This window comes from Thermobia domestica, chromosome 10 (genome assembly GCF_964235325.1).
Source record: "Thermobia domestica chromosome 10, izTheDome1.hap1.1, whole genome shotgun sequence".
NCBI lineage: Eukaryota > Metazoa > Arthropoda > Insecta > Zygentoma > Lepismatidae > Thermobia > Thermobia domestica.
Window position 1 is genome coordinate 38,181,140 of NC_137463.1, and position 12,642 is coordinate 38,193,781.

At 33.8% G+C, this 12,642-nt stretch overlaps 1 protein-coding gene across 1 annotated transcript in view; it reads right to left on the reverse strand.

The window, feature by feature from the left end:
* The window catches only part of LOC145661439 (methyl farnesoate epoxidase-like), an 85,702-nt gene that overhangs the window by 45,786 nt on the left and 27,274 nt on the right, over window positions 1-12,642 (reverse strand). Inside the window, exon 2 of the mRNA XM_081726746.1 lies at window positions 9,420-9,507. Coding sequence (XP_081582872.1) covers window positions 9,420-9,507 — 88 coding nt within the window. The remainder of the gene's footprint in view (window positions 1-9,419; window positions 9,508-12,642) is intronic.

The following is a 12,642-nucleotide window of genomic DNA, read 5'->3' on the forward strand; positions in this document are numbered from 1 at the left end:
ATGGAGTAAAGCCGCTAACATCTTCACGGGTAACGGTGAATTTAACGATAGCTATCCTGAGCGATTGTTTTGGCCGAGTTCGTTAATGAAGTCAATCCGTTAACATCTTCAGGGATAACAGTGAATTTAACGATAGCTATCCTGAGCGATTATCTTGGCCGAATTCGTTAATGGAGTAAAGCCGCTAACATCTTCAAGGGTAACGGTGAATTTAACGATAGCTATCCTGAGTGATTATCTTGGCCGAATTCGTTAATGGAGTCAATCCGTTAACATCTTCAGGGGTAACAGTGAATTTAACAATAGCTATCCTGAGCGATTATTTTTGCCGAGTTCGTTAATGAAGTCAATCCGTTAACATCTACTGGGGTAACAGTGAATTTAACGATAGCTATCCTGAGCGATTATTTTGGCCGAGTCCGTTAATGGAGTCAATCCGTTAACATCTTCAAGGATAACGGTGAATTTAACGATAGCTATCCTGAGCGATTATTTTGCCTGAGTTCGTTAATGGAGTTAAGCCGTTAATATCTTCACGCGTAACGGTGAATTTAACGATAGTTATCCATGTCCTATTTATTACTATTGAAACAAAGGTAGTAGAAATTACACATCTCACCGTTAGATGGTGAAAAAAATACTCCAGTGGTTAACATCTACCGGACGAAATTGAAACTTCTTATGCATAAATCTTTCTATTGTTAACCAGAGTTTACTTTATAGTTTCTTCTATCGGGCTAATAAAGAAACAAATAGACCGTCAGTGGCTTATAAAATTAAAAAATGCTCTCAAACATAAAAACGTCTGTGATATTTCCGCATCCTCTAGGCCCCTCTCATATTTTAATCTCATGTACCCAATGCTAATACTTATTCAAGTGAAAACTAAAACTGATGTCCAATGTCTCTCAGTACGATATTCAGTTGTAATATACCATTACAGTCTAATGTGATGATGTTTTTAATAGGAGGGTGCCCGAAATTTTTTGCACCGACTGTACTTGACGTTTAACAAAAAATTTCTGGCTGTTCATATAATTCGTAATTTTGTTTGTTATTCTATTTCAAATTAACATGGAAAACTGTAAAACTTCATTAGGAATTATAGTTTTGGGAATCGATATCTTTATTTATATATTAAATTAGTTATAAGTCTTGTATATAGATATGTAAATGGATTATTACAATTCTTACGGTGTCAGTGCTATCTGAAAATATAGGTCCACCATTGGACGGACATTTTCGAATAAATAACCAATCTAAAATTCGGCAGAATTTTCTGGACCACCCTTCACCTCTCTTGTAGATATGTATGTCCTTCTGATATTTAGTTCAATCCAGATTTTACCAAAATTTATTCGTTTCAAAGCCCCACCGCCAAAAATGCTTTGTTTTGATTGGAGGATTCACCCACGCTATGATGTTAGAGCGCGATTATTCCCATTCCCTGCCTAGAATTTTGCTGAAGACAGCAGACCCAGATCTTCCCAGCTCAGAAAAAGATAGAAATTAGCTAGAAAAGCTGCATTATCAAGGTAAATTTAGTTTGATAATTGAATAAATACCATCCAGGAAGCTTCGGAGTCATAACTCACTAAATTTCATAGTAAAAAACCGGACTGAAGAACTGAAATAGGAATTGTAATTCAGTGACGCCATGTTTTTGCAGATATAATTAGTGATGGACAGGTTCTACCAAGTGAAGTGCATCAGTTTGTTAGTTGTTCTTAAAGATCCATAAACAGTTTCGGAAGAGTAGTGTTTTCTCCGTTAAAATACTTTTATCCTGATAATTATTCCTTTTAGAGTTACGTAAGGCCTGCCCCACTACCGTTTGTGTTCGTGTGTGTAGTGAATGTGATTTCTTTTGTACTTATCTAGTAGTAACATGGCGGTATTTAATTTCGTTGTAGTTAGGATAGTGATCATAATGCACGTGTAAAGTTTCAAGAGGGCTCCTGTTTACTCCCAACTTGGGGGTACAGCTTCCAGCAGGGATGGGTTGAACGTATAGTTATCATAAGGTTCTTTTCCCTTCAGGAAAGGGGCCTATATATATATATTTTCAATAAATAGTTTGGGTATTAACTAAACAGGTTGAATTAAGAATGTGATTTAGTGAATACAAGGGCCAATTGGCCCTGTTCCTTTCTTTCCATTTCCTTTCGTAAACCGATAGAGCCGATTTTAAAGAAAATGGTAAAATCTGAATGTTGTTTATGTGAGTAAATACTAATGATTAATATGTATTATAACATGTATTAATGTAGTTTGTAGTTATGGATGTGGCATGTATGTGTTTGTAATGTAGTATCAGTAGTAGCAATTGTAGTTAAGTGATGAAAGAGTGTGTGAAATAATGAAGTATGGACAGTGTATCATTCGTATTCGATCAATAGCTAAACGCAACATATCGATCTATAGTAATATCAGAAAATGAGAGTGTCATAGTATCAAAATTCCGTGTACAAGGTCACATTCAGTGGTTCAAGGGTTGATCATATCGTCGCTAGCTCCTAGTGTCAAATTTCAGTACTAACCGTCATTCTTATGTCGATGTTCTTAGTGATTTAGTTTCCATGGAATTGACCTTTCTTTTCGAAATAAAACCTAGTAAATATAATTCCCAGCCCAAATGCATATACAGTTAGGTTAAGTGATCCAAAATTAATATTTTCTGAAAATTACAACATTCTACTTAGTCTAGAAATCGAAATATTTAAGTAAATAAACAATACGTAAATTCTTAACAGAAGTCGGGCGATATGATGCTAGTTTTTCGCTTTGAAATTATATTAAATGTTCATTTTTTCCCCTCTGTGGCTGCAGAATAATTTCATTGTTGTCAGAATTTTATAAAATTGAATAATATCGTGGAAAACTACTTTCTGTGAACATACATACATATTTTTTTTCATGAAGCTACGAAGTATAACATAGTATTGTTTGCGTGGTAAGGGAGTCTTGAGTTCGAGGGATGTTTTGTGTGGTGGCCGGAACATGAAACGTTGGCAATGATTTATAGATTTAGAAGTATATGACGAAGTGTGCATATAGTCTGGGTGTAGTTAAAAAAATAGGGTGTTTATGAAATACGACGTCGTAATAAATGAATAAAATGATAGTATGAATATATTGTGAAACGAAATGAATGAGAGGACACCCATATACATAGATATATATATAGATATATATAAGCCCAGTTTATGATTAGTCACATTTCGGTAAAAGAATATATATTTAAGGATTATGTATAGCTAGCAACACCTCGGGTTCTGGCCCCTACACCGGAGCATCCTGCGAACATGTGGGTGAGATATTGCCGGACTATGTTAGTGCTTAATAACTTAATTTGTTATTGCAGTCGTATTCGTTCATAATAATCTCGTTTAATAATATTTGTAGCATCATATAATCGCTGACTGGACATATTTAATAATCAATTAAGGAAAGACAATAGTTGTTACATAACGGGGCTGTAGTGAATTATATTTTCTTTTATTTTTTTGGGTCGGTTTTAAAATAGAATATCCTGCTCCGTGAGATTTTTTTCTTCCTTCACGTTACTTACTTGGGCTAGCTTACAATATTCATGGAGGCGACAGCTCTGACAGGGTTACGGAATCAAAACAATTAGTTATTGAAATTTATTTTCGCGTACCCGGATGTCGACCCCTAGTCCCCTTAAGTATTTTCATTTCTTTTCTTAGTTTAATTAGATGAGGGAAATTAACGACATCCCAGACTGTGGCATGTCTGCGCAGGGTAGCTATTGGTGATGTTTTGGTAATTGAAATCACCGATCCAAAATTCGGTTTATTTAATTTTTTTTTAGTTTGGCAAATCATTAGTTAGGGATATCTTAGCTATTACTTTTCCTCTAGTTTCTTTACTGTCCTTGAACCTTCTTATTTCTTCTGAGGGGTCGAATATTTTTTTCTTATTTAGAGATTTCAAAACTTGGGGACGCAGTTACCTGGTCCCTTCCCCCTCTCCTTTTATCCTGCTGGTCTGGGCCGGATACAGGGCTCGGATTTCAATCTTACAAGCAAACTCTTGTGGGATTGGGATCTGATGGACACAGACTTGCATCCTTGGCAGCAGGGCCCCCTAGTTTACGCATTTAAGTAAACCACCCTCTTTCGACATATGTGAATATTTTTGGCTATGAGTTGTTATACATTTAAATTCGATCACTCTCCTGTGTAGTGAGTAGTACTTTAATGTTTTCTCCTTCCTTGGCGCCGCTTTTCTCTCTTGTCTCTTTCTTCCTTCTTCGAGATTTTTTTATTTTCACCCCCCCTCCGATTTTGAACTTGTCGCTTACAATTTATTTAACGTACAACTCTGATCTGAAATTACCAGCTGAGACGTTGCAAGACACAATTCATGGATAGAGTAGATAGTGCTTGGGTCCTCCATCACATTTTGACCTATTGCCAAACTGAATATATTGCCAAACTTTATATTTGACGACACTCCAATTACGTTCTTTCACCGTCGTCCCTCTAAGTTTTTGTTTAATCCATTGGTCACTTTCCTTCCGTTTTGGTTTTCGTTTATCTTGTAGTTAACCTGGGCCCAGAAATTGTATTTTGGTTTATTTATTTATATCTTTAGGAATGTTCTGTGTTACGTGCCTGCCTCACAAAGTTTTTTTTTACGATTCATGCACGAATTGACTATATGAAAGTTAAAATTTATAGACGCGCGGTATTAGGTAAAAAAAATCAATTCTTTTTTCATATGTAATGTCGGAAGTCATTTGCTTTTTTTTCTTGTACAATGTTTGCAACCTTTTCTGAAATTATTGTTGGGGTTATTATTTCAAATGTGTGCGCATTTATTAAATATAAATATAAATATATATATAGAGATAAATGAATACGTCGAAATGTACATGTGCTTAGTATGTGAATATGATGTTAAAGTAAAAGCATGATATTAAATGTATTATATGGATATATGTAAGAGCGCTCGTGTCTGTCCCCCTAAACGTGTATTGGTTGCTATAGTTTACAAGTAAGTTCCGACGAATATAATAATATAGATTTTTGTCAAGAATACCGCCGTGCACTCAAATAATTTTCCTTTCTTCTGAATAGATGTAAATCATAACTTATGTAATCATTATTTAATGGCATGCTCTAAGACGTAACGGCAGGTCTAAATGTAACCTACATCATAATGAATATTATTTCTGAGCTACCGACCTATAACCATTGTGAAAAGTGTACCTTTAATCCCTCTCACCTGCATATGTATCCTATGACTTGACCAGTGTTTTTCCTTAATTTAAATCATTATACTCCTTACACCTGTGGAAGATCATCTCAAATCCGAACTGTATATATATATATATATATATATATATATATATATATATATATATATATATATACAAAAGTGATCCTGGATAAATGAAAGGTCTCATGACGTGTCCCAGTAACTCAAAATTCTCTGATTAATAAATTTGTAAATGGACTGACTAAGAGGAGAAACATCCTCTGGCGGAAAGTGATTTTCAAAATCTCTAGATGGGTATAAACGTCGCAGTATGCGAGTGTAGATATAAACTGCTAATAGTCACAAACTAAATATAGTTGATGAATGGTTTTTATAAACCAATAGTTATATATATATATATATATATATATATATATATATATATATATATATATATATATATATATATATATATATATATATATATATATATAAACACAAACTAAGTTAAATGGAGCGAAATATTTTGGACGCTACGAATAGTGCGCGATTTGATTTGAACGCTCGGAATTATTAATATTTTATTGCTCAATGTGAAGTAGAGACTCATAAGTTCTATTACACCCAAAAGTTTTTTTCTTTTCTTTTTCTTCGTCCATTTTTTAAAAGTAAAATAAGTGTCTTCTTTGCGTATGTCGCAAATCATAATTTCGCTTTAGCATGCCTAAGATATAATATATGTAATTATTTTTTTTTCCTTTCCATTTGTCAATATGATCAAATGTATAAACACTTACTAAAGTATAACCCTATGTATTCTATTGATATATAACCGAGAACTTGTGCTTTTAATATTTTTCTTTTTATAATTATTTTTTTTTCTTTTCACTATGAATGTAATAAACTATTTGTACCTTTATAGTTAGTTGGTTTCCTTTAAACATATATACACTGTCCTGAGTGAGTGAGCGAGTGAATGCATGATAGATTTAATTTAAGTAATTTTAGTAATATCATTTGCCATATTAACGTCTATAATATATGTGCCATGTTTTAATATATGTGTTAAGGTAAATAACCTAGGTCATGAAGGACCGCTACTAACGGTTGAAATCGGCTCTAGGAGTGAGACGAAAATAGCAGGATGAGCCCAAATACGACATTTTTCTTCCAAGAAGTTGAAACCCTTATTGCTACGATACATAAATTTATATTGAGTTTATAACTTCGATTTTTTTTCTTGGCTAATTCATATGTGTGGTCGATCCTAGTGATACTGGATGGTTATCAATCATCGGTTGGAATAACTTTACAAAGAATAATTTTGATTTTCTCCTTTCCTGGTCTAGGTCTGGGCAACCCCACGAACGTGGTGCCTGGAGCTAGGTCGGGGTGGTATGGAGGAACATGTGTCTATTTCGAAGCATTCTAAAATTGATTAGTCGTTAATAACGCTTAAAATGATTCATTTTTCAACGACCTTCCCGACTTCTTACTATATTCCCGGAATTATCTAGTAATCTATTTCTTATTAAAATACTCTATTTGTTTTTTTCTTTTTCCTCCCTTTTCCTACCTCCTTCTTTTACCCTTCTACTTCCTTCATTTTCTTTTCTATTTCTGAAGGAAAGAAAACGGAGTCATGACTGAGAGTAGTCGCTATTGGCACGGTCAATAAGTTGTTTCGATGAGTTTCTTCGGAAGTCCGATACGGGATAATTAACTATGAGATGAGTATGCATTGAGGGACGAACAATAACAAGAAGGTTTATTGAATTTTACTTTATTGGAAAATAATCATGATTTCAATGAGTAGATGATATTTCGTAATCGCCCTTGTTAAAAATTAATTTTAGCGACTCCTCTACACTACATGCAGTTTTACTTCGTTAACTATAATTTTTTTTCTTCCCCGTTTTCTTTCACAGTGTCGTATTTAAGGTGGGCTTCCGGGATTAAGCCTCCCGAAATTGTATTTAGTATTTTAAAGTAAATGAAATATCTTGCATAATTTTCATATTAACAGGAATAAACATTGCAAAACTCCCCCGAAATAGAATCGTTAATACGCCACTGATGATACTAATAATTAGTCAATAAGCCTTTAATTGTTTTAAATCCTGAAAGCTTGCCTTATTGCTGTGACATTTAGAATAAAGTTTTATTTATTTTTTTTTTTAAAAAAAAGATAATTTTTCACTCTCTTTCTTTTTTAAACTCCGGAAAGCAAAAAGAAATTATCTCCCCTCCGCCTTTAAAATTTGCCGCCTACAATATAGGTGGCTGCCTAGTTCACGTATATGAACGAGCCGACCCTGCTGTCAACACAAGGTTACATCCAATCATCTATATCGGTCCCTCCTCTCCTTTGCTCACATCAGTTTCTCTCTGTTCCTTCTCCAATTGTAAAAACGAATTCCTGTGTCATAATTAGCTAGTAAACAATGAGTGGTCTATATTCTTCAACAATGTGTAATAATAATAATAATAATAATAATAATAATAATAATAATAATGAAAGTAACAGTATGTATAAGCAGACTCGACATTACTGTCGACAATTAAATGGATCAAGAAATAACACACAGATGTAGTAGTGCCACTGGCTCACAAGATACGTACACTCATGTCCGAAATGATTGTCGCATATCTAAAACTGTCTTTTTGTAAGAATATAATTTGATAATGATTTTGCAGGGCACTTTTAATACTGATACTATGTGTATACAGGCCCGTAGCCAGCCCAAAAACTTAGGGGGGGGGGGGCGATCCAACCATATGATAGTTCATCACCATATTATAGTTCTTTTGCAAGCCTGCTGTAAAACTTTTAGGGGGCCAGCGAAAATTTAGGGGGGGGGCAGCCCCTTAGACCTCCCTGGATACGGGCCTGTGTGTATAATCGGGAAATGTATATTTGTGGTACATTTCATAGGAAAAGATTTATAAATACAAAAATTAGAATGAGTAAAACAAAATGTTAAATAAACAAGAAAATTTTACTTTCGTTTTATTGTTCTTATTTACTGCTCTTTTTACATGAAATTTCCCACATATATGTCTTTGCCGATTATACACATACTAATATTATAAGAAATACCGGGCGAATCCATTATCAAATTATGTTCTTACAACAACATATTTATAGACATGCGACAAAGGACATGACTGCACAATATTTACCACGAAAATCAGTAAATGCTGTATGAAGGCCTGACAAACGAAATAAATAAGGAAAAAAAATATTTAGAAAAGGCAGAGAATTAATCAATCACTATCTCAACTACAGCTATTATTGTCCCTAAAATACTGAACGCATCTGGAACATATAAACGAAAAATATCTTCTAACAAACCTATAAAAATCACTAATTTTAGATACCTGTAATATGATTATACATTTCTTTAGAGAAGACGAACTCTTTAAATAATCTATAATTGCCAGAAACAGCTGTCAGACCAGTTTAACCTGAGACCGGTTTAAACCGAGATATAGCAGGAATAATAACAATGCAATGTGACAATAGAAGTGATCTTGTAGCAACAAGATAAAATTCAGTAAAGCAAAATTTTACGCTGTGTATGTAAATTTATGTTTGAGATTAAATTAACAATTAAAAAAAAAACTACTGTAGATCTTTCTAACCCTTTAATTGGCAAGCATTGATAGCATAAACATTAAAATATTTAGTTTGTTTTTATGGTTGAACCATGTCTTCCTGATCATAATTTCGTAACTTTAAAAGAATATTTTGTACTTTGGTTACAAAATATAGGATGTTTATTTCAAAGCAACACTGCCATAAAATAGGTCTTATGTGTTCCTACTGAGCAGCATTGCCCTATTATGGTCAAATATCATAAAAATATTTTCAGTAATTAGTAGCTTTTTCGTTGAAATATCTTCCTACAATGCAAGAAACCTAAAATTAAAAAAAAAAAAAAAAAAAAAAAAAGAACTTTCGCGGAACGTAGGAAATAAAGCTTCTATAATACTAAATTTGACTGTCGCCTGTTGATGAAGATGAGATATATCTAAAGAAACAACTCTAAAATCTTGTATATGAATATCGTATGAAAACAATAATGTCAATTAAATGATCACTGAAGTTATTATTCGTACGGATAACGCAATAAAATGTGATGTTGCTTGAGAGCAACAGTGTCAAATAAAGGGTTAACAAAACATCTTACCTGGTGGTAATTGTCGAAGATGTCTATATTCTAAGTATATGCATAACAGGATTATCACCAATAGATATACGTAAAGTCCGATCATAATCTGAAAATGAAAAAAGGAAGTCTTTTAGATAATGAATTTAAATGTTATCTTCAAAGCAATATACACATTTAAAATATTAGTAATTTTATTAATTAATTTAAAACTTTAAGAGGCCTCATCACAGCGAAATTAAAATACCGCTAATTTTACAGTAATTATGTGATATCTTCAAATAGATAAAAGATAAATAGAAAAGTGGAACAAGACCTCCCTAGACAATATTATTCTGCTTGAGATACCGTTATCATGACTCATTTATCTGCTTTCGATTTCCAGACAATTAGAAAATCGGCATTTACTTTCGCGTTTCTAAATAACTGCAAATGGAAAGCTACTAGGTGACTCGTGATAACGGTACGTCATGCAAAATAACATCGTCTTGATCCACTTCTCGATTATCTATTATCTATTTGAAAATATCACATACTTACTGTAAAATTAGTGGTATTTTAATTTCGCAGTGATAGGGACTCTTAAACATCATGGTTATACACTTGGTTTATTATTACTGCAGCCGTGTGTATATAGACACATCGGGTATTCTAAAAATGACGCCTACGGATTACTGATTGTGAGCACTATTCTAGAAGTCAAAATAAAACAAACACGAATTGCACTATGTGGCAACGACGCAGATGTACCAACCACAGAGTAGATCTACCAAATCCATTAAATAGCTACACCGATTCTTTACAGAGGACAGTTAATGTCGATAGACGTTGACACTAGTACCACTTATAGTGTAACAATCGATGTAATTGATAGATTCTTAGAACAATCCTAATGGTTATAAGTTAATACGCGACGTTGCCACATAGCGAAACTTTTGATTCCCTATAGTGACTGAAGGAAACCCCGGAGTGTGTACCCATATATATAATATTTTTGCTTGATTTTGGTCTAAAGAATAGCAATCTGTTGTCCTTAAGCGTATTTTTTTAGAACATTTTACTATATACAGGGTGTTTCAGAAAGAATGACCTTATTTTAAAAGTTCATATGTATTGATGAAAACATACTACAAAAATGGAAAAAATTGCAAAATACTCACAAAATCTTCAAGTTTTAACTGTGGTATTTTCGCGGACTCCAGCGAGTACACTTTCGCGGACTCCGCTCAAACGTTTGCGAATTGTTTCCACAATTTCATCGAAAGTGCGAGGCCGACCTGGACTCTTACCATTGCACAAAACATCATGTCTCTTCAAATTGGCAATACCAACGACGAATGTTTTTGGTTGCAGGAAGATCAATGCCAAAACGCCGACGAAAAGCACGCTGGACCGAAATCACTGACTCAGTCTTTGCAAACTGCAACACACAAAACGCCTTCTGTTGAGAGGTCACCATTTTACTTCTGACTGACTGCAAACTGAGAAGACGCACTGACTGACATCCAACGGCGATTTTCGTGAAACTCTAGCCCACGCTAATTCAAACAACACTCATTTCCTTGCTGGTAAGTCTCATACTCCCTAATTATTACCGTTAAAAATTAGGTCATTCTTTTTGAAACTGTGTATTATACACAAGTTGGTATTCTTATGTTGACTAAAGTATAAAACGTTTGCTGAACCTGAATAAAACATCTGTTTTGAACCTTGACGGATAAAGGGTTAAGACATGTGAAATTTTAGAAGAGAGAAAATAAACATTCCCAACAAATTATGATTCAAATGGAAGTGTAAAACATGTTTGCTATAAGTTTTCATCCCACGATTTTTGACCTTTACTAAGTCTGCTGCACGTTAACTACTTCCTGGGTCTCAAGCATGAATCGCAAATAATGTTTATATAACTGTTAATTATTGTAGATAGGCACGAGGGGTCGTTGATTACGTTGTAAAGTGACATAAATGCACGAGCTTTATCCAGAATAATTTCCCATTAGAGACACCCGGTCATTGGAACCTTACAAAGGAACATTTTCTATCCCTAATTGTAGAAAGACAAACGCAAACTAAATTCAAGCTTGTGGCACTTGTAGGTGCTCATTTGGATTGACATTGCTACAATGATCTGATCGAGAAATAATACTGTAAGTTTCAAACAAATAGAAAGCGTTCTTAGTGTCACATTAAAAAATAACATACGTTTTAAGATAATATCTTCCTTATTTCCTTAGCAAAGGATCATTTCATTTCGTAAGTGCAAAACTGTTTTGGATTATTAGCGCAAAAAGAAACTTGTTTACCCATTACTTTTGACTGGTATATATTATCCAAAAAGATAAGGATATCCCCCTTCCTCCCATCATCATTAATAGAGACCGGATGTTAGGCAAAATGCCTATTCTTTAGTATTCAAGATATGATCAAAAATAACGTTTTAAAGTTTATACGGGGGGTTATAGTTTCGATTTAAGCCAATTTTATTTTGCCTATTTCGACCTTTTACTGCCTAAATAATTGCTTTAGTGTCTAATATTGCCTATTCTATGCATTTTCTTCAAAATAAGCCTTCATTGGGAAAATATATAATTTATGTAACATAATACATGTGTATATTATGTGTTTGTAAACACAAGCATGTGGTACGTTGCAATACATAGCTATACAGGGTGAATTTCAAAGATGTGCACATACTTCGGGAAGTGATTCGTTACATGAAAAGAAGACAAAAGTCCTCTTGAATGTCACGAATCATCTCCTGAAGTATGTGCGCACCTTTCAGGTTCACCCAGTATGTGGAATGCATAACATGCCTCGTTTTTATATATACAGTAAAAGAAGATATTCTTTAACAAACAAGTATATTTCTATATCCTTTGAACATTATCTATGACTTGAATCTATTTTTAATGGTATTGAGTATTTATCTTCACTATTTCGAGTTACACTTTAGTGCCTATTTTACTGCCTATTTTTTAAATTTTAAGTGCCTATTTGTCTGTCTATTTTCCAGGTTTTTAGTGCCTAAACATCCGGTCTCTAATCATTAAGAAGAGGCTATGGCCAGTTGTGTGGTTTTGTAAGTCCAGTCGTCTTAGAGGTTAGGTAATTTGGTTGGACACAATCTATACTGTCAGGGTTGATCTTACATGATAGTCTGTGTACCCGCCAACTGCTTCGGGTTTATGTCCTATATGTGATTCGTAGCCCAAGTTCATAGTGTTTCCCATCCTTGAGAACCTTA